Genomic DNA, 25,568 nt, shown 5'->3' with positions numbered 1-25,568 from the left:
CATGTTCAAAATAAAGATTCAATCAATCAATCAATCAATAGAGCGCCTTGGGGATTTGATGAAATGGGATTCAGATCATGAATGTGCACCAAACAAATCCGCCCCAACTATGTGAAAGTTTCCTGCGTCTTAGCTGCTCTGAGGCAAACGTGGGTCCACACCTTTACTAAGATATGCCTAATAAAATGTCCAGTGAGTGTATAGTTATTATTTTATGAAATTAAGTGAAATTAATTAGCGCAAAGAAAAGGTTAAAAAGTTGGTGATATTGCTGATGCCTTCCTGTTAGCTGCTTCGTTATTAGGTAGAGTAAGGGTTCTTCAATCTCCACTGAAGTTGGAATTTTTACTGATTTTCTAACACAAAGAAAACTTCTTAAAAGACCCAGCGTACTAAACTTTTAGTAGTTACTGAAGGTCACGAACAGGGGGAAAAAAGGAAAAAATGGTGGAACATCCGATTGTGACGTGTAACCTGACGTAGCCTACATAGTAGAAAGAATGAGGTGGACGAAAGCAGCACGAGCGCTCTGACTCAGAAGCTCCCAGAGCTCTGGCTAACATGGCGATGCTGTGAACTCTGTTCATTCTTCTGACACTAAGGAATATATTTACATTTTACAATATCGGAAAATAACATCAACTAGAACAAGATAATGGCACGAGGAGAGGGCGCCGAGCAGTACGCGGCGACTTTATTGTCAGTCAAACCGCTCAATGCAGAGATCAAGACGGTGAAGGTAAGAGCGACGTTTAACCGGCACGTTTGATTTTTAAGAGGAGTGTTAAAATGAACAGGATTTATGTGCCCACCGCGCCCACTTAAAAAAAAAAATAATTAGGTGCGTTAAAGGGCGCCTAAATTCAAAGTAACGTTTGATAAAATGCGGTCGTTACTTCCTTTCTTCCCAAAAACCTCACACCCTGCCTTGTTCTGTGCCCTTTCCTGCCCTCGAGGTTTGAATTTCGCCCGGTCCACGTTTATCTGTCCTCCAGCTCTCGTGATGCTGGCATACCGGTTTTAAAGGGACCAAACACCTTAACGAAAGCCGGCGTTTTCTCTCTGTCACATTCAAATATAGCTGCTGGCAGATGTGGAGAAACGTGGCGTGATCCTGTTTTTAGAGCCACGACTTGTGAGCCATATTTGGTTTAAGTGGCTGAAATTAAGTCCCTATATTTAACGATTAACGCCTTAAATTTCCCCCCAAAATGGTTTAATAGCTTCCATATCGTTCAACAGTGGCTGTGTCTTTGCACGAGAAAATACACGGCAGGTTGCATTTCAAACATCAGTGTCTTCTCTGTGATCATTTACATTAATGTGATGTAGATTTAAAGTGTAACAAAACTCCTGTGAAACATTAGCCCCAAAGCTGCTAATCTTTAGTAACCTTGATGTGCATTTAAATTCATTGTCTTTGGGTTTTTAGACTGCTGGATGAAAAAGTAGCAATGTATATGGCACCATGGTTCAAACTGTAAATTATACTGGTGGTTTTCTATGAATCCAAAGGCACTTTTCAGTGCAGTCCTCTTGTACTCTGGGAAAGACTGTGGAGATCTTTCTTTAAAGCACATTAAAGGTTATGCAGGCTGCTGTTCTTTATTTAGCATCAGTATTATTTTTAGTCTTGCATCACTGTAATTCCAGACATGCCCTCTGTGGAACGTGACCACAGAGAGAATATTGTGTGTGCCTGTTGATAAGGTTGCAATTTGCGTCCTTCAAGAGGTGATTCTGCTTCTGTGTCCGTGATGGTTGTAAATCAGGGTGTGTAATCCCCCCTTTGCTGACATCACACTTGAGAAAGGGTATTGGCTACCGCTCATAGGCTCTAGTCTGTCTGGAGGCTGTTGGCTATTCAGCATAAAATGTCACACTACCTCTAACATACCATTGCTGGAGCCAATGGCTGTGCTGAGGTGATGTAGTGATGTGGTTTCACTCAGCATGAACTACAGTAACCTCATAGTTCCGCGTTGCAACGCAAAGTTTGACAGAGGGATGGGTGTAGGGATTTGAATCAGAGGGATGAATTAAAGACTGAAGGCAGAAATGGAGCCAATGATAATGTGTTAACCCACTGTCTACATAATTACACCTTAATTTATAGCTTCCCAGTGGAATTCGAGTTTACCCATATTTAATGTCTAAATGCACTAACATCACTGCATTTCCCCTCTGTTCTCCCCTCTTCTTCTCTTCCAGCTGAAGACCCAGAGAAATCGTCTGTCTGTGTTCAGTAAAGTGTGCTATGCCTTTGGCGGGGCTCCCTACCAGATCACAGGCACTGCTCTTGGCTTCTTCCTCCAAATCTACTTGCTCGACGTGGCACAGGTAATTGCCAGGCGCTGGGCAAAAAAAACCAAAAGGTTAAAATCACACACTTCTGCCTCCTTTATAAAGCTCCACCAACTGTGAAGATTCTGGGCTGATGCCAGTATTTAAAATAAAAAAAATTTAACATTTGTGTGAGGAAAACTAAGTGATCTTCATTATTTAAAAAAAGCTCTTCATCACAATGTTTTTTTTTTTAATATTAAAAATCAATGCCACACAGCAGCTAAATGACATCGATAAAATTAAATTGTTTGCAGAACACACACAGGTTACAAGAGCAGGGGTCTGTGTGTGTGCGTGTGTGTGTGTGTGTGTGTGTGCGTGTGCTCTTCTCAGCCTCATATCAGCTAAACTGTCTCCGGTCAAGCGTGTTAACCCGGACTCCCCCTGTTTGCTTTGTTAGCAAATTAGACTTTTTCCTGCTGTACACAGTAGGAACTGAAAAAGGCCATTCAGCTCAGAGGATGAGATCATTAGAGGGGCTTTGAATGCTGCTTTGTTATAAAAGAAGTGACAGTGTTGTGTATTTTAATTCTGTTGTGCTCTCAGCTGTACTGAGTCTGCTGTCACAGCTCTTTTGAGCCACTCTCCATATGAGGTAGTCCTTGGCATCCTCACTGTTTTGGTCTCAAAGCTAACACACTTTTTTCCACCCTTCCCTTCTAGCTGGACCCCTTCTATGCCTCTATCATCCTGTTTGTGGGAAGGGCCTGGGATGCTATCACCGACCCTACAGTGGGTTTCCTGGTGAGCCGGAGTAGATCCACCCGCTTTGGCCGCATGATGCCCTGGTAGGTATCTGTACGTTGAATGATAATAAGATAATGCTGCGATTTGAGTAAGGACAGAGATACATGAGGCAAATGCTCTGGCAACAACAAGGGAAAAAAAACAAAAAAAAAACAGCTCAGGATCAGTAGCCATGGCAACAAGTTTGAAGTAGCAACTAAGGAGGAATAAATGGTAAGAGTGCAATAATGCAGTCTAAATATGTATCATATACAGTGCCAGCATCAGACATTCCTACCAAATGCAGGCTGAAGCACCCACTGAAACCAGCCAGTTGAAGAGTAGGAGCAGGGCTACCATCATCTGCTGCGGTCCTAGTTTGGATCGAGCCTTGAGACGAAATCCTTTTAGGGAAGCAGTTGAATTATATTGAGGACTGATAGAGTAGCAAGCAGGACAGCTAGTCAGCCAATAGGGAAAATAAAAGATGGGCCTGGGCTAGCTGGTTAACATCAACTGAGCTTTAAAAGTGAGGGAGTCAGACAGGAAAAAAAACTAAAATGAGCTGCAAGATATACTTAAGTGACTTGTGTGAATCACAGGGATGGATCAGGTCATAACAGTGGTTGTGAGAATTATTATTAGTGTAAGTCTTCTTGCTGACAAAGACTTTAACCAGGGTTTTAAAAAGTCCAGCTTACTTGACATCAAGTCTGAGCGCATGTCTCCCCGGACTAAACTAAGTTTGACGAGCCTGTAGGAAAGTGACACTTGGCTCGGTAAGAAATTTGTTGCAGCAGCTGGGAGAGTTTCTCTTCTTGCAACTTTGCAAGTACAAAAGGTCCTTGTAGCTGAACACACGCTGTACTTTTCCTTCCCTGTAAAACATTTGCAAAACTCAAATAGATGAAAATGCCTGAAACCATTTTTGCATTCCTAACAAACCAGTTTAGTTACCAGCATCGTCTCCCATGTTTTAGTTGTTGCTTATGTTTCAGTCTAGATATGTGTTTGCAATCTGCTGTGTGTTTGGTTCACTGTGACATAGCTGGCAGCTTGTCATGGGTATCCCTGCCTGAAGAAGGGCGACCTTGACTTTCTTCTCACAGTCAAACATGGTGCAGCTTTCTTGACAATATCAGAACCGTATCTGGTTACAAAAATCTCTCAAGGCCATGATATAATCTGCAGAGGAGCAGAGCTAAATATTTTTACAAGCTTTTTTTTCCCCCCCTCACATGATACCCCAGCCATATCTGGAGTGGAGTGACTGAAAAAGCCAGCTGTGCATGAGCTGTAATGTTGTAGCTGGGAGGAAGTGAGGGGGAGGGGGAAGTTACTGGCTTAAGCTGTGATTGGTCCAACCCACAACACACCATCAGCTTCAAACCAATATGGGTGTGTTCTCCTTTGTGTGTATGATTTCCTGGCGTGTACAAGTGTAGAGAGGTTACTTCAGGTCAAAAAGCATGCTGGGTTAAAATAATGAGGCTAGTTTAAAGAAAAATAGCAAAATGTACATAAAAGGGACATCCTCCAGATAAAAATACAGAGATTTGTTAGGTTCTTACTTCTTTTTTCTGTCTGTACTGGAAATGTACATAAAGACAGGCAGGCAGCCAGACTGGCAGGAGTCTACATTTCTCATTTTACTTATTATCTTAGCTCAATGAGGTTTTTTTTTATTTTAGAAGTAGATTTTGTTTCTTTTAGAAAGAGGGGGGGGAGAGTGTGATCATGTGTCTGTGACTTTCACTGCTGTGCCAGTGAACCAGCAACCTGTGCTCAGTGAGCAAAAATGGAAATTATTAGTACTCATTAACCTAAATTCGCTTGGACGTTAAAAGGTATCAGGAGTTTTCTTATTTTCCATGTGAAGCCCTTTCTCCACACACAAGATCTAACAAGGCAGGATTAGAAGGATTATTCACAAAGCATAAAAGAAAGAGTTGAAAAGAATTGACTGCCAGGGAGGGATGTAAAAAGGAGGGGTTGAGCTACAGTAACAGTGGGGAAAATGCATTAGACACACCCTTAAAGGAAGGAAACAGTGGGTTCTATGTGTTTGCCTTAAATACAAAAGAAAATAAAACAAAGGTAAGAAAGAAATGCTCAGTCTTTTATCAACCTATGTCCACTCATCTCTTCTCAGGATCATTTTCTCCACCCCGTTTGCAGTGCTTACTTACCTCCTGATCTGGTACGTGCCTCCGTTTGAAGAGGGGAAGGTCATTTGGTATCTGGTCTTTTACTGCCTTTTCCAGTCAATGCAGACGGTTAGTACCGCATTTTGAGCCCATGTTTTTTATTTTATTTTTTTTTTATTTGCTTTTTGTCCACTGGCGTGAACTTGTCTAATGTTGTGGTCTCGTACATTTGCAGTGCTTCCATGTGCCATATTCAGCCCTCACCATGTTCATCAGCAGGGACCAGAAAGAGCGGGACTCTGCTACAGCCTACAGTACGACATCACCCTGTGCAAATAAACTGATTTCACTGGTGTTTTGTTATTCGTGTGCTGACCGTCAGTTCTTGTGTTTGCTCTCAGGGATGATGGTGGAGGTGCTGGGCACAGTGCTGGGCACTGCAATCCAGGGGCAGATAGTAGGTGATAATTCCAATTGTCCCACTGAGTCTGATGCGCCTTACAGCACAAACTCATCCAGTGTCAACACCACTATAGCCTCACTGGATCAGACGGTGAGTCTATTGAGAGGGTTTTTTTGTACTGTGTCAAATAAAAGATGATTATTGTTGGTCCAAGCTAAGGGTCGTGTATTTTTTTTTTTTTTTTTTTTTTTTTTTTTTTGTGTCCTCAGAAACAAGCTTACTTGGTTGCTTCAGGGGTCATATGCATCATCTACGTCCTGTGTGCTGCAATCTTATTTTTAGGTGTGAAGGAGCAAAAAGGTATGAATCCTTTCTTATCCAATCAGGGCTCGCAAAATCGCCTGACGGGCGGGGCTTGGATAGATTTTGGTCGCCCGACCGGAGATATCGCTAGCCCCGGGACATCGGGCGATTTTGCGAGCCCTGATAAATGCAAACAACATTTAAAGCAAGATAATGACTCAATTTGGCTTCAAGACAGACTTGAATCATGAATCTGACAACTTGACACGTGAATTGATGTAAAAAAAAAAAAAAAAAAGAAAATTCTGACTCAGTTTTTGTCCAGTTTAATCATCCGCATGCAAAACTGTATATTAGTAACAGTGACAGGAATAATTCTTTAACTGTTAAACTTTTCTTAGCGCCTCTGGTTAGTTCCTCTTGGCCTTCTCACTCTGTGTTCAAAAAGATAAAGATGTGGTGGCCAGATTGTAGCAAGTGCTGCAAAATACTCACTAGACAAATACCACATTGTCTCACCACAAAAGCTTGTGTGTGTTGTATTCTTAGATGCAGATTTTCAGATGTCTCATTTGTTGTCTTCTCCTTTATGTTGGACTCTAGAAACCGGGCGGGACAAGTCGGAGCCGCTCACCTTTGCTCAGGGCCTGCGGTTGGTCATGTGTCACGGGCCGTATGTCAAACTGGTCATCGGCTTCCTCTTCACCTCTCTTGCTTTCATGGTAACGCTACATTTGATTTATGCATGATTTTTTTTTTTTTTTTTTTTTTTTTTTTTTATTACAGTAATTTGGTTTATAGTTGCTTCTGTCTTTTACAGCTGCTGGAGGGAAACTTTGCACTTTTTATCACCTACGCTCTCGGCCACAGGAAGGACTTTCAGAATATCCTTCTTGTCATCATGGTGAGTGTTTGTATTTTTACTATGAGTGCTCTTCTCGTAAAAACCCTCATCAGGGTAGATTTAGTGTACATCAACACCATGTCTGCAGACGTAAAGCTTGCTGCTTGCTGTAAACTGTTTAGGGGATATTTCAGTTTCTAGTCTTAGGCGCTTCCTCGCATGAAGTAGAAGCATGCTACGAAGGCCTGAGAGGGCAGATTTCAGGATGAGAGGAGGTGTCGTACTGTTGGGAATCGGTCTCCCACTCACTCACTCTCTGAGTTATGCTAGATCAAGGGCACAGAATGGAGCTTTTGTTGCCCTGGCAACCCTTCACTGACACCATGGGAACAGCCACCATTGCTAATGCCCTCCTCTCACTGCTTTCTGCTCTGCTGCCTTTTTCTATGATTAGGAGTGGGAAATACTTGGACACTGTATCACATTTGGAGAGTTTAGAGCAGAGTGTCAAAGTCTGAGAATTCGTGGGCTTCTGGCCTTTCATCTACTGCTTGACCTTGAGGTCAAAGGTTTTCTGCGCCCCTGCAGAGTTGGGTTAAAAGCCAATGAAAGCTTATCATGACCTTATCCCCTGACCTCCTCCGGTGGTCATTTTAATTTTTCCACTTTCCACATTTCCCACAGTCCTCAGTGAAGCCCAGTTAGTAGTCTGAATAGTTTCTGTAGAAAATATTTTGTAATTTTTTGTTTATGAATTTCATTTGATTTATTTAAAATTATATAATTGATCATCCAAGAAAGTCCATCATATAGAGTTAGAGCTAGGAATTTAGAGAAATGCAGACTAACTTTCCAACTAGTGTTTGGATTCCACTCATTTTAATGTATAAAACACAGTATAGGAAAATTTGGAGCACTAGATGGTGCCTAAATATGGGAGATTAGAAGTTAACACTAACAAGCTTGACTAGCAAGTTACATAAACTGTATACATTGTATTAATGAATCTAACAGATATGTATTTCATTTCATTTCCTTTATTTATTTATTTCACACTTGGTCAACAGTTTCCACAGTTAGTTCTTTCAAACAAACCAACTACACTTTCTGTCAGTAAAGCACTGCAACCACGTGTGAAAAGGAGCAGGCAGAAGAATATATTCTTATTAAACCCTGCCCCCTATCTACAATCCAACTTATATTGCAAGTGGGCACCAAAAGTCAAGGAACAAACTAACATTAACACTTATTTCCAGTCCTAACTCAAACCAAACAACAATTTACAATCAGAATATACCACTCCACATAGTAACAAGGAGAAAAGTAAGTAAATGAAACAAAAAATAATGGATCCTTATTCAATTAACTCCAATTTCATTCACATTCTTCATATTGAGTTATTGTTTTAGACATGTAACACTTTTTAAAACAATGTAAATTTATACAACTCTTTAAATTATAATGAAGAGAGTTCCACAGTCGTACCCCTAACCGTTGGACTCATTAATCTTTGTGTTGTCCTAGCTAGCTGATGCTTAAAATAAAATTTCCTTCTGCTGTCTTCTTCCCCGAACACGTTAAAAATACTCCTTGTAACTTAGAAGGCAAAATATTACTTTTAGCCTTAAACATAATTAATAGTGTCCTTAGTTTCACTAAATCTCCTAATTTTAATCATTTTGATTTTATAAATAATTTATTTGTATGTTCTCTATATTTAACGTTATGAATCATCCGTATCACTTTCTTCTGTAATAAGTTTATAGATTTTATAGTATTCTCATATGTATTCCCCCAAACTTCGACACAGTAACTAAAGTATGGAAAAAAAACCAATGAGAAATATAAAATGCGCATTGTTTTGTGGTCTAATAAATCTCTTACATTTCCCAAAACATAAATGTTTTTAAACATCTTCTTTCTAATATACTCAATATGTGATTTCCACGTCAAATTTTCATCTACTATTAAAATTCAGTAACTCTTTCAATCAATTCTCCATTAATGGACATAATGACTTCTTCCTCCTTTACACGATTGCCAAATATCATGAATTTCGTTTTTGTCAGATTCAAAGATAATTTATTTACATCAAACCATTTTTTTAATCTTAACATCTCAGAAATCATAATTTCAACCAAATCTTTCAAATTCTCTCCAGAGCAATAAAAATTTGTGTCATCTGTAAATAAAATAAAATTTAACCTTTTTGATACATCACAGATATCATTAATATATAAATTAAAAAGTTTAGGTCCTAAAATAGAACCTTGAGGAACGCCACATACAATCTTCAATCGTTCAGAGGTATTGCCAAGATAATGTACATATTGCAACCTATTTTCTAAATAACTCCTTAACCAATTCAGTGCTACTCCTCTCACACCATAATTATACAATTTAGAAATCAAAATAGGATGTTGTAACGTGTCAAAAGCTTTTTTTTTTTTAAATCAACAAATACCCCAACTGTGTATTTATTATTATGGGTTGCAGATGAAATATCATCAATGAAAGTCAACAATGCTAATGCCGTTGATCTATTTTTACGAAATCCAAATTGATTTCCATTTATTAGTTGATAGTTTTATTGAAAAAAATCAAGTCTTTCCGCAAAAAGTTTTTCAAGCACTTTTGAAAACTGTGACAAACGAGACACTGGCCTATAGTTGTTAAAACTATGCTTATCTCCGGATTTATATAAGGGTATCACTTTTGCCACTATTCATTGATGTATTAAAAAATAAAATCTGTCCACCCACCATGAAGGGGGAAACTAGGTGTTTAATTTGTACCATTCTGTAAACATGTTTATTTCTGCTGTAAAGTTGGGCTTTTAAGTGGCTTTTGGAATCAGCCTCATGTGGCTACTAAAGGAATTGCAGTTTTTGGCATTTCATTTCTGGCTTCATTTTTTTACTCCCAGACATTCCCACTGTGTCCCCGATGATTATCCAAGCAGACATTTTTTTTTTTTCTCCATTTGCATCAGACCTGCGTATTTCACATAGTAGCAAGTTGCAAAAATATTCACATGTATAAAAAATGCAGAGAAGAAGATATGACTGATGCCAACCAGCTATAATTTCCGCAACAATAAGTCTCAAGGTTTCCTCACACACTGGAAAAGTCCAGTTGGTTTGGCAATTTGTTTGCAACAAGGTCTGTGTGTGCACAGATTAAATTCTGATTAAAAAGAAACAATGTGGTTAACAGTTTAGTATGTTGTCCAACAATGCCGATGCTACAAGTCTGCTATGTGTAGTCTACTTTGTGTTCTGTGTTTTGTTTTGTTTTGTTTTGTTTTTTGCCTGTCCCGTTTGGCTCTTTTGCCATCAGAATTGTTGTCTAAAGGCAAAGAAAGATGCCCAACGGATTTACTTTACAAAATTGACCATCCCAGCCTTGCCGTAATGGTCCATTTGATTCACCTTTTATTGTTTATTTTATTTTCACTTACTGAATACGGGACAGACTTGACTGGAGGAAAGAAGGGGAGAAAGAAAGAGGGAAAGAGAAACAGCTGAGAAGAGGGACGGGGGAGAAGGGCAAAAGACAAAAACCAACAGAATGAGCAGAAAAAAAAATGCATATATCAATCACCTGGATCACCTGCTGAGAAAGAAAAAAGAAAACAAGCAGAAGAGAACAAGAGTAATAGAATAAACAACATCACAATGATATATGGGAATATGTCAGTAAATACTAAATATTAAACATTATTGTGCAGCACATAAGATCAACATAACACAGTGTGCTTTGAGGTAGAAGCCAAAAAGGGTGTAGTTTGTGGGTGTGATCACTCGTGTGTACACCTGTGAGCATGGACGCGCTTGTTTTTTCAAAAGGTTCCTTCATGTAATGATCTGCTAGAGGGTGTGGGGGGGCCGCAGCCCCGTCCTCCAGGGCATGAAGCAGGTATGGAGGAGATCAAAACTCCAGACATCCAGTGTTTTGGTTTTTTTGGGGACAAAGTGAATGAAACATATTTGCAAGCACAGCAGGAAAAAAGGCCATATGTTAAATTATTATTATTATTTTTTTTAATTGCCCCTTGGTTGATAAACATGCTTCAGCTATATGAAATAGATGAAAAAAAAATTCTATAGTCATCGCTTAGTCATCATTTAACTCAGAGTATATGTTCTTTTCGTGCTCTCTTCTGAGCTTGTATAACTAAATTCTTTATCATTATTTCTTCAGCTCTCTGGGGCTCTAACCATCCCTTGGTGGCAGTGGTTTCTAACCCGGTTCGGGAAGAAGAAAGCAGCTTACTTTGGCATCTCGGTGAGTAGCAGATGTTATGGAGTGTAGATGAGTGAAGCTATAGCTCACTCTATGCTCTATTTTGACTCATTCAGTCTGCAAGATTAAAAAAAAGTCTTCAATAAATCCTGATCTTAAACTTTGTTTGTTTTATTTATGAGACCTCTGACGTCTTTCTCCCTCTCGCTACAGTGGGCAGTGCCCTTCATGATCCTGATCGTCTCTGTCAAAAGCAACCTGATCGTTTCTTACCTGGTCTCAGTGGCAGCAGGTGTGAGTGTAGCAGCAGCCTTCCTCCTGCCCTGGTAAGCACAAGTTTATCCACAGAAGTCGTCCTTGGATCCTTTTGCGGATGTGGGTTTTCTTTTGTGTTGTTGAGCTTCTGTCTGGATGTTTGATCTTTCAGGTCGATGCTTCCTGATGTAGTGGATGACTTCAAAGTTCAAAATCCAGACATCCGCGGTCATGAAGCCCTCTTCTACTCCTTCTATGTGTTCTTTATCAAGTTTGCCTCTGGAGTCTCCCTGGGTATCTCTACCCTCAGTTTGAAGTAAGTTTACTGACCTGATTTTTAATCAGTGTTTCAATCATATTAATGTTTTCATCCTTAAAACTAAGGAGCTTATCAGTCCAGTAGTCCTGGGGACAACAATACTTAATTCTTCAGCTGACCATATTGCTTAATTTTTCTCCCCCTGTGTACACTTTTTCACAGATTTGCCGGCTACGTGACCGGGGGCTGCTCACAACCTGAGGCGGTCAGTGTAACCCTGAAGGTGCTGGTCTCTCCCGTGCCCGTGGTTCTTATTGCTGTGGGACTGTTGATACTGAAGACCTACCCCATCGATGAGGAAAGGAGGCAAGGCAACCGAAAACTACTGCAGGCAATGTTGTAAGTGAGGAGTGAAAACACACACACAATTTACCATTGATCCTTCTTCTGTGTCCCACCAGGATCTGTGCATTGTATGAAAACTTGAACTGTTAACCAGTTTTAGCCCACTCTTGTGTGTTTGACTCTGGTTGTTCTCCTTTTCTTTTTAAACAGCGATTCTGAAACTGATTCTGAATCTGAAACCTCAGATCGTGGGAGCAGCGTCTAGAGGCCAAGCCAGCCACCTCTGCTGCTTTACATGTTTGCACAGGCTGTGAAGAGACCGCCTGGACTAACAGGGGAGGGACCACAAACCACCCACTGCTGACTAGTGATCGTCATCATGTGCGGGTTCCTCCGCAGTGAATTGCACAGGTTTACATCACCCTCTAGTGTCCACACTGAGTATTTATTTTTCCATCCAGCTGTGTCCCAGTGAACAGGTTAATGAAAACTCCAGAGAATACACAAGATCCAAATCTACACAGTGTAGGATTGTTATGTTATGCTGACCTCCCAGGTTAGATTCTGTTACTTATATATTTTTTTGTTTGTTTTGTTGAGATTTTCTTTCATCATTTAGCTTAAATGCCGCACAGAGATCTCTCTTTATTATAATCTACAGCAATAGCTGAAAAAAATTCAAACCACTTCTTTGTTAAAACAAAGCTCACACACATTTTGGTTAGCATTTGGCAGCTTTTTATAAATGAACGACAAAGCCTCTTGGGAGCTCTAGTCTTGGTTTCCAAAGATGTTTGACTTTATTGTTTACTGAGACGTTCCTATTTATAGCCTTCCGTTTTGTCACTCCTCCCGTGTGATTGCACTACATCATGAAAGCTTTGGGAGAAAGTGTGCTTTGCAGTACCGTTTGCAAGGTATTAACGTGCTGGTTTACACTATGAGACCATCACTCGAACACACTGTTACATTTTGATGTTTCGATGACGCGTCTTAGCCGTTTTCCACTCAGAGTGTGCTCTGAAAGAAATGTACAGTATCAGCCCTTATTATGAAGGGTGTGCCAGCACTATTCCAGTAAATGGAGTCGTATGGAGATTTGCTACACTCTCTCCTTTTTGTTGTTTGTTTGTTTGTTTTCATATAGCACATTTCAAAAAGTGTACTTGAATTTTCTAAAGGAGAAACGGCAGTACAACATGATGTACTTGTATATAGGTTATGTGAATCATTGCCTTACAAATACGTCTTACAACTGGTTTCAGATATCTCTGATTTTCTGAACTCAAATTAATTTTTTATGCAAATCTCCGTCGGGTTTAATAGACTTTTTTGAAGTGCTTATAAAGCAAAGTCAGCTGTACTGGGAGTTCTTTTTTATTTACCATGTGACATCCCAAATTCAAAAATGTGTTATTTAACTATTTATGGAAAGTATCTAAGGGACTATAATTTTCTTATGCTGGCATGTGTTTAAGAATAACTTATTACCAATGACTGAATGATTTGAGTCTTGTGGAAGGAATATAATGTAAATGTTGGCTTTGTTTGTCTTTTCCTTTTGTCTTAGAAAAGTAAAAGTTGCAGTCATGGTGAAATGTGACTGATTTAAAAGAATACAATAAAAAAAATTTAAAAAAAAAACAGCAGCCCTATAGCAGATGCTTTCATTAACTAATATGCAGATGACTTGATTTTACCTCAAATGATGCTATGAAAAAGGAACCGTTTTCATTTGGGGCCTTCAAACTGCACTGAATCAGCAGAATAGAGTAGATTACATCTGCCCTCTATATTAATATATGCTGCTGTATGTGTATATGTGTAAATACTTTTTCCAACTATGTTTATGAAGAGCAATGTATATAAACCACTGAGGAGTCAAATCGTGTTCATATTTTTGATTTTAAACCTGTGAATAAACTTTGTCAAAGCAGAGGAAAAAAAACTGTTTGGTTTCTTTGAAGCATCCTTATAACCAGTGTTGGGTAAGTTACTTTAAATTAGTAACTTAGTTACATTACTAGTTACTTCTATCAAAAGTAACTCAGTTACTTCAAGTTACTCGTTACTTTCAGAGTAACTAGTTACTAGGGAAAGTAACTTTGGTTTTACTCAGAATTCTCTTGTTAATGTGTTGCTTCCGTAACTGGATACCCAGCAAGATTGCCAGTCTTCTAGCTTGCTTACTTGCTACAAGTGCACTGTGCCACCTACCAATAGAAAGGAAAAAATAATGTACACATTTCCACGAGAGAAATCCCACGCCTGATTCTATCCTAGCCTGCTTTTTACATCCAATACAAAACTGCAGTCGTGGTGCTTTCGATTGTACTCAGAACTCGGAAATTCTGCCTTCGGAATAGGAAGATGTAGGTAACACCAGACTGCAGATGAGCTGCATACAGAGCTGGACTGGGACAAAAAATCAGCCCGGGCATTTTGACTAGAGACCGGCCCACCATTATAGGAAAAATCATAAAGCCTTTGAATGAAAATAAACACTGTTGTGACAGTGATGTACACTGTTTTGATGGTATATATGTATCAATCTATCAATTGTTTGTTGTAAGACTCAGATAATTATTTTTTTTTTAAAGTGAGACATTTTAAATGAGAATAAGAAAGTATTTCCTTGTGCCCCCCTTTCCCTTTTAATGCCCTACATGGACCCCTGCACAGTTACCAGCTGTCAGCTACTTAGAAAAGGATCCTGGTGTTATTTGTCTCTCAGAAACAGTTCATAACTTCAACTCATTCCTGTCACCTAAAAGGTAAACCTGTTTCTCCATCACAGCTCTGATGATCCAGTAAGGACATCTCCTGGTTTCATCTTCATGTTTCCCTCTCACCACATATACAAACCGACATCATGACCAGCAGCTTTACAGCTGTGGCTCCAGCAAACATCAGCTGATACTAGAAATTAATATTAAATAAATTCTAACAACAGCTGATCAAGCTTAAAGGTGCTGCTGCTGTTGTTTACCGCAACATCCGCTGGTTTCCTCTTTCTGGCGCAAAGCGGGCGATAAACAAACAAGAGAGAAAAGCCAATCAGCTGATCATTGATCAGTTTCATGATTGAAGTAGAAACGTGAGAGGATGAGAGAAGAAGAGGCAGCTGACAGCGTAAACACAGAATAACTCCAGCTTTGTGTCTTTTTCATTGTAGCTGAAGTCCGGGACAAACTGTTCCTTTTCACCTCAATACCAAACGCGTAATATTTTCTCTGAAGAGACGATTCCGTTTTTTACGGGACGGTTGGCAACTCTAATAATTAACCTTATGAACAAAATAAAGTTCAACATCAGTAACATAGCACCCACCCAGCTGTGTAGAAACTCCGTCATGCTAGCTAGCACGCAGTACGAAAAAGTCAGCATAACGAAAATAAACTCCAACTAAACTTGGTTCATATCTGACCCAGATGGACTGCAGGTTATAACTTCTTACCTGAAGTTCAGTTCACCTGACACTCTCGGACCAGCGGCCGCTTCGGGTCTCTCCTCCTCCTGCCTCCCTTTTCCTTCATCCACCTGCTGGCCTCCACCACTTGCTAATGTTATTGAATCTGTGGAAGCTCCGCGATGCCTCCACACGAAGTAACGAATAACGAGCCTATCTAAATCCCAGTAACGAGTAACGCGTTCCTGGTTTTGGCATAATAACTAGTTACCCTGCTCGTTACCACAATAATAACGTAGTTACTGTAACGCGTTACTTAATAACGCGTTAGTCCCAACACTGCTTATAACACTTTGTTTTTTATGCGGAACATTAAACCAGTTAGATGTAAGCCATGCATTAACATTAAGGTAGTGCAAGTTGGTATAAAACAACTTCCTTCAGTGACAGAGACATTTATTTATTCATTTGTTTGGGGGGGGGGGTTGATTTTCTAAAAAAAAGAAATACCATAAATTTCAGACTTTTTTTTTTTTTTTTTTTTTACCTTGAGGTTAGTTTGAGTCTCTTTTTTTTAATGATTAACATTTTTACATAAGAAATATGAGTAAAAATAAGTAAAACTATCACTGATTTATTTTAGGGGTTTAAATCGACCAAATAGTTCTGGTTCATCGCATCTAATTGCTTTCAGCCGTGACGGCGACGTTTCTACGCGTGCATTAAAGAGAAGGAGTGATCGACCGCTGTCCGTCTGTTGCGATGAAAACAAAGTGGTATCCCTTTATTTTGTGGAGCGTTTTATCACTTGGCCTTCTAAGCTCTGCGGCGGACACGTATGACTCTCCGCTTACGAGAAGGAAAGTGGTTTTCAAACTGGGCGCTCCGAAAATCAAACTTCCATTAGCTGAAGACAGAGAATCCAACCAGAGGCTACCTGCCGACACACCTCCACAGCCTCAGCGGGGTTACCGAAGGTCCTATTCCGCTTCAGCACCTGTGACACTTGGACCCATGCGACCAGGGAAACCCGAGGCAAAGATTCAGTCAGACTTTGCTTACCTCCCGGACGTCTCTGTAACCTGCTCCACATCTGACTTTGTCGTCAGGATCAAACCAGCTTTCTACGGTCTGGGCGCAGAAGCAGAGGAACTGTTATTAGGCAGCAGTTGTAAAAGCAACGGGCTTCTTAGACCATACGGCGACCTTCTTTTCTCGTATCCCCTGACCGCCTGTGATGGCGTACGTGAGGTAAGCTATGGGTGGTGCTCAATCCCTCTCTCGCTGCATCTGTGATCTTGCATTCACACTTTCTGACCTTTCCTGACAGATGCCCCACGGTTATCTGGTTTATAAATTCGTGCTCCATTATGAGCCGTCGCCAAAACGATTTCCAAGCAGAGCGCACCGGGTGGATGTAGATATTGAATGCCGCTACCCAAGGTTAGGCATGTTGGTTTGCTTTACGCAGAAGGTGTGCGAACACTTAGTCAGTGTTGAAAGCTTCCAAATCGTCTGCCCTCCATAGGAACCATCATGTGCACCAACTGGCTGTCCAACCAACCTGGGAAACAGTTGTTTTCCGTAAAAGGCTGAAAAGTCGTCACACGGACTACCAGATTACCCTGATGGATGGTATGGGTGTCTGCATTATGCAGCAGAACAGACTTTGGCAGATCCTAAACAGCTGGGTACTTGTGTTTCACATTCAACGTGTTTCACATTTGTAGATTCATGGAGTAGACCGGTCACCACTCGGGTCTACCAGCTTGGGCAAAAGGTTCATATCCAGGTTTCTGCTCCTCATCTGCCTGCTGGAGGAAAACTCTACATACGTAGCTGCTATGCAGCTCCATCTAGTGGCTCTAGATCGTCCCTGAAGTACTCCATCATAGACAACTTTGGGTATGTAGTGTGGATAGAGTGACCTGATTAAACTAAATGTGGAGCAAAAGAGTGAATCTGTGACGAATGTGAGATTTAGAAAAAGCTACATATTTAAATTTTTGGGTTTTTACTCCATATTGTTGTCATTGATGTTTGCAGCTGTATGCTGGACAGCAAGGGAGACCTGGGGACCTCTGAGTTTGTGTCCCGGACAGACAGGACTGTGAGACTTTCCGTGTTGGCCTTCCAGTTTACTGCTGATCCAAACACTGAGGTGAGAGTAGACCATCTATGATTCTCTCAGTTTACACAGCTAAGCACTGCGGCATAATCCCGTTTCTGTTTTAGGTCAGTATCTACTGCAGGTTGTTTGTCACGTCAGAGGATCCAAGTCCTGTGCACAAATCCTGCACGTACAGGGGCAACAGGTGAGGAATAATAGGATGATATACCAACAGAACTGTAGATTTCCCAGCTGTTTCCAGGGGGACTGTTAATACATATGCTATAACAGGTGGAGGGCGCTTACTGGTGATGACTCCATATGTGAATGTTGTGAGTCCCGGTGTGTGACTCCTAAGCCCCGGAGGGCTATGATGGAAGGTCTGTAACAATCTCATTATTATACCTTTTAATTTAAGATATTCAGCATTTTGCATCGACTGTTTGGGAATTGCAGACATTTTTACACATAGCCATCAATTTTCAGAGGCTCAAAGATGACAAACTAATATAATTTGAAATATAAAGATGTTTTTCTTAATTAATTGGATGCAAATCGTTTGCAGTTGGTGATTGAGAAGGCCTGGCAGGGGATTCACTTAATGTTCTGCCGCTGACACCTCTGGATTTCATTTTTTGAGTTCCAGTGAACAGCTACCAAATACAAGTTCAAGCTTTAAATCCTAACTAGCTGATACAATACTTTTGTAAAATGATTAAAATTACAGCTGAAAGTGTACAATTTAAATAGTTTTTTATATATACAAGTGTTTAAAACCCCACTATGATGGTGTAGCAAGGTAAAATTACAAATGTGTCATTGTCCAAATAAATGTATGGACTTAACTGTGTATTCAAAAATCGAATATACAGTTATGGAAAACTGTAAAACATCCAATTGTATACGAACATTAAATCTGTTAGTCAGTTAAAAAATTAAAATTACTTTTTGTTGTTTTGTTTGTTTGTTTGTTTGTTTGTTTGTTTGTAAGGTTCTGCCAGCAGTGGGTCATTACTGGTGTCGGATCAGTCGTACACAGCAAAGGACCAGTTTCTACCAGTCAGCCTCCCTCTGGACAGCATAAGAAAACAACAGAGGACCACAAATCGTTACAGTAATGAGACTCACAGCCGGGACAGGTTCTTGGGAAAAGCAGTAAAGTATAATGATGATGGTGAAGAAGAAAGTGGAACTGCATTTGGAGCGATGACGGGACTTAATTTAGATGATTTTGGTTTTGGGGAGAGGGCCTTAAAGGGCAAGTGGAATGAATCTGAGGTGAAGCGTTTGGATAAGTTGAGGGAGGAGGAGTCACCGTATGAAAAAAAGGATTCAGATGAGAGAAGTGAAAATGAAGTTTATGATGTAGAGCAAGCGAACGATCTGAATCAGAAGGAAAGTGAAAGGATTAGTCACTTGGAGCAGTCGCCACTGTCGAAGATTGATGTACAGCCACCTGATTCTAGAGATGAGGGAGGAAACGGGACACATGGAGGGAAGGAGGTGGAGGTTGAGGAGAAGGGGTTGATGACGTCACACGAGGTGCAGTTGAAGAATGACAGCAGGACAGCAGATGCAGAAGATGGCGGGGAGATGACGTGGTATTTTTTTTGGAGGTAGTGTTTGATCAATTAATCAAGTATACCGCCTTAAGACTGGAGCTCTGCATAGTCTGACTCATTTCAATAAAATGTGAAAATGAAATCAACTGACTCTTGTCATTCATGACTTCACACAACAAACTTTGTTTCATTTAAAAACAGTTTCCATTCTAGGAACGTACACTGCACAGAAAAATGAAAGGAGCACTTCTTAATCAGAGAACAGCATCAGGTCGGTTAAAGTTCTGGGGTACTGAAGTTTAACTGAGTAGCAGAGAGGCTCAGCTGCTTTGAAATTAATAGCAGGTGCACTAGAGGGGCAACAATAGGACAACCTCCAAAATGTGGATAGTTTTACAGGTGGAGGCCACTGAAATTTTTTTTTTTTTTTCCCCCCTCATCTTTGTCTTCTTGTTTCACTAGGCTCTGTGTCACTAGAGGTACCATGAGGAAATACCAGGGCCCTACAGAGGCTGCACAGGATGTACAACTCCTCCAGGAGAGCACATCAATATGTGCTATTGCCAGGTTTGCTGTGTCCCAGCACAGTCTCAAGAGCACGGACATTCCATCGGTTCTTAACCTACCAGCAGGACCATTAGCTGCACCTCTACAGGCTAGGCAACAGCACCCTGACTGCCATTAGGTATCACGATGAAGTCCTTGGACCCACTGCCAGAACTTACGCTGAAACAGTGGGTCCATCTGTGATGACGTGCATACAAACTACTGAGTATCCATTATGAGTTGCTGTAATGAAATTTTGGCAAAATGGACCAGCCTGCTGCATAATTTTCACTCTGATTTTAAGCATTTCTTTAAATTCAACCTACTGTAGTTAAATTTTCAATTCTTTTAAATGAGGTGGTATCCTTTTGTTCTTATTACCCAGTACATATCAATGTAGATATCCAGCAGCATTTTTCCCTCAGTAAGATTTGATGCGTTTTAAAAGTGTTCCTTTACATTTTTGTGAAGGGTAGAATCTCTAAACAGTTGACCCTGAAGTAAAACAATGCAAGGAAAAAAAAAAAAAAGATGGGCAACACAGTATTTTAGTTTATCGATAAATCTTTAATTTTTCTTTATAAATGGTGATTCTTACAGTTGTCTGCAAAACCAGTTTGAAATATATTATAGTTCAATACAGAAATATCCCACAGTTTAAGCCATAACTGGGAAGAAAGGCATTGCCTCCATTATCTGTAACTAAAAAGCAGCAGAAAATGTGCACTATAATCATTCTAGTGTGTGATGTGTCTGTGTGTGGGATCTAAAATATAAATTTGCATGCTTGTAGAGCTACGCAACAGACTGTTTTATTATGTCATTCTTTAGCAAACATGGCAAAGAAGACTTTCTGTCTGTAGAGGTCGTCCTCTAAATGTGACAGAAAAAATAACTTAAGATAATTAATAGTATTTGGAACAAATACAATTAGTGTGGAAACTTTTGGAAAAGATACAGAACATAACTCTGTAGAAGAAATCCACCATTACTGGATATGTTAAATAAACATAATGCTGCTATATTTACAGATGAGTGCCCAAAAGTCCCATTGTTCCAAGTACTGACTAAAGGATTGATTCAGCAGGACATAAGTGGTACAATCACTATTTGAGACTAGAGGGCGACAAAGACCCTCTGGTAAAGAAAATATACATCTCTTTATAAAATGCAAAATGAGCTCTCAAGAAAATTAGGACCCACACCATTAAATTCAAACAACTCCAAAACCTTAAAAAAAAAAAAAAAGCAGTTTCTGAGTGAAGCATCTCATCCATCCATATCCAGTTGCAGAGGTCTCCTTCAGTCTTTATAATCATGTTTATGACGACCCTCCTTCAACAGTACCAGCTGTTCCATTTGTTTTCTCTGCAGCATCTAAAGTTGGAAATGTACACAGAGTTGGTTTGTCTACATCCAAAAGAATTGTACAGAAAAAAATATTTTAGCTATTTAGGCAAGTAGATGGCAGTGTTAGCCGTTTGGTGCAAACTGGGAAAACATCTCAAGTACTCAATGGCTGGGCATCATAATCTCAAAACATACATTTCCCCCTGAAAAACTATTATTTGTTGGTCTGTTAAATACTTTACCCACATTACCATCAACGGATCTGCTGTAGTGTGTTTATTGCCCACTGCTTAGTAAATGTTAGCATAGCATGTGGCTAAGCTATGGGAAACTGCTGGGAAACAGCATGTGAAGCGCTGATCACTAAACTGAGTAAAAAGGCTTAAAATTTGCATTGCGTTTGACCCGTTTCTTTATCTGTACTGTCTTTTTTTTGTTTTGGGGGCTTTTCACACCCACTCATGATCTTTATGTGCACAACATGCGCCACATCTGGTCACTCTCTTTCTATTTGTCATGTGTTGCATGCCTTTTTAAAAAATCTGGGCTGATATACATTACCTTTGATACTTTCCTGCTGCGCTTCCTGTCTTGCAGTTTGGTCCACATCTTCACTCGTCTCAACCTCGCTGCCCCTTGTTTTGGGTTTCTTTGCAACAGGTGGTGGCACCTTGGCTCCCTTATTCATTGACTCTGCTTCACTGGTCACCTTCTGTACATCTTCCTTGGCCACCGGCATTGGCTTGGTCTCAGTCACAACATTCCTGTTGCTCTTGGAGAAGATAAAGCTTGCAGTGCTGCTGGGGGACTTGTGAAGGTCCAGTGGTGACGTTGGAGGCTGCAAGCTGAGGCGAGACGCTGGACTTTGTTGAGATCTGGCTGCTGTCCTCATGCGGATGGCTTCCTGTAGGTTCATGGAACGGGTAGTGTTCACGGCAGAATAAGCCTTTTTCGTAGGGGAGGTGGCTATGGACAAAGATGAAGGAGGAACCACGTCAGCTTGGGACTTGGGCACAGTTGGTTGCGAAGGGACTGTTTCCAGTGGAGGAATGGGTGTAGAAGAGGTCATGATTAGAGATTTTCTGATGGGCTTCTGAGGAGCCTCACCATTAGCAGATGAGGATGGGAACTGATTGCTGCTTGTGACCTCAGCCTGTGGTTGCTGCTCTTCAGCTTTGGGGGGCTCAGGGCTGCTGCTGACTGACCGCAATTTGACCATCTGCAGGAGGGAAGGGGTGACAATGGGCATAGGTTCTTCTTGCACAACTGGGGTAGAAGTCTGCTCTTGGGTTTTATTCTCTGTGCTTAAAGGAATAGGCTGCTCCTTAATGCTGGCATGCCCCTGAACTGGTAAAGGTGGAGGTACAGGGATGTTTACAGGTTCAGGAGCAAATACTTGAGTCTTTTCTGGTGAAGATGTTTCAGGTGGTGATGGTGGTGGTATTGATACTTCAGATGGAGGTGAAGGTGAGGCCTCCTTTGTTGTCAGAACATCAGTTTTTGGGGGCTCTACAGTTTGTGGAACATCAGTTTTTGGGGCTACTACCTGAGATTGTGGGAGAAGCTCTGTGGGAGGTGGAGGGGGAATATTCTGAGGGGGGATAAGAACACTGTTAGATGAAACTGTGTTAGCTTCAGGTTCAAAGGAGACCACCTCTTGTAGAAGCTCAATCTTCTGCTCTGATGATTCTGGCTGTGTTGGCAGGGGTGGTGCAGGTGGAATACTTTGTGGTGGAGTGAGCTTGCTGATAGATTCAGCCTCTTCAGAGATATTAGACATATTTTCTTGAGAAGGAGGAGACGTAACCTCTTCAGAGGACGGAGCAGACACCTCTTTGAGTGGCAGATGTGAGACCTCAACAACTAGAGGAGGTGAGACGACTTTAGCTGGTGAAGGAGATACTAATGTTAATAAGGTAGAGGAGATGTCTTTAACAGGTGGGGGCACATCTTGAACCACGGGTGAAGGTGGCTTTTTTGGTATTACAGGACCAAACTCTACAGGTGGTGGTGGAGAAAGTGTCAGAGATGCCTTATCAGTTGCAGTAGGCAGAACCTCTGTAAGTGGTGGAGGGGGTGCTGTATATGGTGGGGGAGGAGGGATATTTAAGGGAGAAGGCGCTACCCCCTGAGATGTACTGGACTTGTGAAGTTCAGGCTCCATGATCACCTTAATGATGTCGTTTTTCACTACTGATATAACCGATGTAGTCGTGCAAGGGGAGTCACTCCTGAGGGAGGACTTTGGTGGAACCTGAACAGGTATAATGGGTGAATCATCACCAAACAGTGGAGGTGGAGGAAGAGGAAAATCTATTTCATCTGGCCCACTGGGGCTACCTGATGTCGGTGGTGGTGGTGGAGGGGGCCAGGAAGATTCGGGGGATACAACTTTTACTGATGTAATGGAATTTATTTCTGTGGTCTGTCTGGGGAGGGGCTGGGAAACACGTTGCACCAGAGGAGCAGATAGCGTTGGGGAAATGTGAATTAATGAAATGGCAGGTGCTCTATCAGTGTTAGTCTTTACCTCTGTAGCTTGGCCGGTTGTTTTATTAGCTGCTTCTTCTTTTATTGCTGCAAGTCTTTCTTCTCGTCTCTCTACAGCCTTCATTAACATTCCATTCAACATATCACTTACTCTCCCTTTCTCATCTTTACCACGTCCATTCAAATCTACATTCTGAGCCAGTCTTTCATTGCTATCTTTGCAAATCTCTGCATTCAAAATCCCACTTTCTTGAACTTTCTTCAATTCTAGCACATGTAGGGATCCATTAACAGACTCTGTCGTCACTGATGGATTTTTGTGCTTTCTTTCTACTGCCAAGCTCTTAGCCAACTCCTCAGCAGCTGCAGGAGACTGCCTCTGTTGTCTCCGGTCCTTCGGGTTCTTCTTTGCAATAGCATAAGTCTTGCCAGGGGCTGGGGGTCCCAGGATCAGCTCACATGAACGCAAACTATGGGACCATACCTCAGGTGGAGGAGGTGGAGGTGCATGGATTTTAGGTGGTGGAGGGATATTGAAAAGTTCTATCAAGGCCTGTACAGAGGGACTGACAGTGTCTTTTGAATCAGCTTTATGTTCCTCAGTGCACTTATTATATTTAGATGACTCTGACTTAATTGAAGAGGATCCAGCAAATACTTTTTGAAGCTTTGCTAAAATGCTGTTCTTATGCTTTGGAGATGAACCGTTAGCTTGTTTAGTGAGCTGTGGGGATGTGCCATCTTGGCTGGAGTTGCCACTGACATTGTTTAGCTTATTCTCCTCAAGCAGTTCCCGCTTCTCTTGTGAAGCATCTTTCGATCTTTTGATTGCCTGCAGCTGAGTTCTAAAGGGACCGACTGACGAAGAGCCCATTGAATCATCCAGAGAACTGGTGTCAGCATTGTAGCCAGGGCTGTCCAGAGTCTTGGAGGGATGAGAGTCAGATTGGTTTTGGTCACTTTCCTCACTTGGGGCTGAATTGCTGTGGAGAGAATTTTCTCCTGGCAGGACCCTAATCTCTGCTGGATAACGGGGCTGGCGCTTCATTTTACTGTGGAGGGAATAGGAGCGGCTTGGAGGAGGAGGGGCCCTTTTTGGCTTAGTAACAGAGAGGCTACGCACAAACTGTCCGTCTTTCTTAACCTCATCTCCCCTGACGATCACCCTGCCATTGGAGCTGGAGGCCTTGCTTATAGAGGAGTGAGCATCAACTTTGTCCTCCTTAGCAGAAGCATTGCCATTTCTCTTTTGCTTTGGGGTGCTGCTGTTGGAGATGGTTGAAGAGTCAGATACCAATGTCTCGGACGAGTCAGAATTACTCCAACACGACGTGTCAGACAGATTTGGAGGATTGTTGCGAGAGGCAGAGGTGATGGTGGACGATTTGGAGGAATAGGTTCTCACTGAAGATGCTCTAGAAGAAGCACGGGACGGAGCTGGGCTGGAGAGCATCAGGCTGCTTTTGCTGACAGTGCGGACACTGTTCCGACTACGCCCACGGCTGATCTCCACCACATCGATTGCGGGTGGCAAAATGGCATTGGGAATGATTTTGGACATGTAAGCAGCCTGGGGTGACATGGACATGACGGGGCTGGGGAGCTCCTGTTGAAGGCTGGAGGCAGTGGTCAACCAGGGTACAGCTAAAGATCGAGGCCTCTGATCATCTTCCAAGGCGGGACGCAGGCGGTGCAGCAGGGCGAGATCATCTCTATGAGCAGCATGGGTAGCACCGAGCTGCTTGACATTTTTCTTGTTGAGAGGCTGGATGCTTATGCCTGGAACATTAATACTGGCTCCTTTTTCAGACTGTGATCCCATCTGTTGCCCATCTGTAGTTGGACTGAGATTAGTCTCGCCATTAAAAAGCTGTTCCTCATCTAACTTTGGATTCAGTGTCCAGTCAACTCTGTCCAGACCTAAAACAACAGCACAACCTTTCAGAATTAACATAGCTAGTTATGCACTAATTGTCTTTCTTTGAATCTGCAACATAAACATCTTAGATACTGTAGCAGTCTTGAATAGTTCATGTTAGGTTTTGTATTGTTGATTGTTATTTATGCTTAGAAATATTTAACCATATATGCTTAGAGGTGTATAATCAATTGTGTAGTGACAGGATGTGTGATCTTTAGCAGGCTACAAAGGCTTGGTGTGCATTCGCACACCTACATCCTGGGAGCATGGGAAGAGGTCGTACCTTGTTTTATGGTAGGATAAACGT

The 25,568-nt window shown here is 41.3% G+C and overlaps 3 protein-coding genes across 6 annotated transcripts in view; 2 read left to right on the top strand and 1 right to left on the bottom strand.

The window, feature by feature from the left end:
• Positions 1 to 303: 303 nt before the first annotated feature.
• LOC120740157 (sodium-dependent lysophosphatidylcholine symporter 1-B-like) lies at positions 304 to 13,519 on the top strand. Its single transcript, XM_040042300.1, has 14 exons — positions 304 to 739; positions 2,212 to 2,340; positions 3,010 to 3,134; positions 5,225 to 5,348; positions 5,455 to 5,533; positions 5,621 to 5,772; positions 5,892 to 5,982; positions 6,529 to 6,647; positions 6,746 to 6,829; positions 10,973 to 11,056; positions 11,228 to 11,340; positions 11,442 to 11,585; positions 11,751 to 11,927; positions 12,084 to 13,519. The coding sequence occupies exons 1-14, from the start codon at positions 656 to 658 to the stop codon at positions 12,136 to 12,138; spliced, it is 1,560 nt and encodes a 519-aa protein (XP_039898234.1). The 5' UTR covers positions 304 to 655; the 3' UTR covers positions 12,139 to 13,519.
• Positions 13,520 to 15,967: 2,448 nt separating this feature from the next.
• On the top strand, positions 15,968 to 19,097 carry LOC120739514. 2 transcript variants are annotated; one of them, XM_040041286.1, is made up of 8 exons: positions 15,971 to 16,533; positions 16,613 to 16,725; positions 16,811 to 16,917; positions 17,013 to 17,187; positions 17,329 to 17,443; positions 17,518 to 17,597; positions 17,684 to 17,772; positions 18,384 to 19,097. In XM_040041286.1, the coding sequence occupies exons 1-8, from the start codon at positions 16,045 to 16,047 to the stop codon at positions 19,010 to 19,012; spliced, it is 1,797 nt and encodes a 598-aa protein (XP_039897220.1). In that variant the 5' UTR covers positions 15,971 to 16,044; the 3' UTR covers positions 19,013 to 19,097. The 2 variants fall into 2 exon arrangements, with proteins under 2 accessions (XP_039897221.1, XP_039897220.1); XM_040041287.1 differs by lacking the exon at positions 16,613 to 16,725 and having other exon boundaries at positions 15,968 to 16,533.
• A 949-nt stretch (positions 19,098 to 20,046) lies between these two features.
• LOC120739513 (uncharacterized protein KIAA1522 homolog) overlaps positions 20,047 to 25,568 on the bottom strand; it is a 36,318-nt gene continuing 30,796 nt past the window's right edge. For all 3 annotated transcript variants that reach the window (XM_040041282.1, XM_040041283.1, XM_040041284.1), the window contains exons 7-8: positions 21,412 to 25,260; positions 20,047 to 20,877 (exon numbers count right to left, since the gene is read on the bottom strand). In XM_040041282.1, the coding sequence (XP_039897216.1) occupies positions 20,822 to 20,877; positions 21,412 to 25,260 (3,905 nt within the window). In that variant the 3' untranslated portion in view covers positions 20,047 to 20,821. The remainder of the gene's footprint in view (positions 20,878 to 21,411; positions 25,261 to 25,568) is intronic.

Source organism: Simochromis diagramma, unplaced genomic scaffold (assembly GCF_900408965.1).
Source record: "Simochromis diagramma unplaced genomic scaffold, fSimDia1.1 OVJJ01000304.1, whole genome shotgun sequence".
Taxonomy (NCBI): Eukaryota; Metazoa; Chordata; class Actinopteri; order Cichliformes; family Cichlidae; genus Simochromis; species Simochromis diagramma.
Note: the sequence above shows the minus strand (reverse complement) of the source record. Positions and strands in the feature narration are given on the sequence as shown.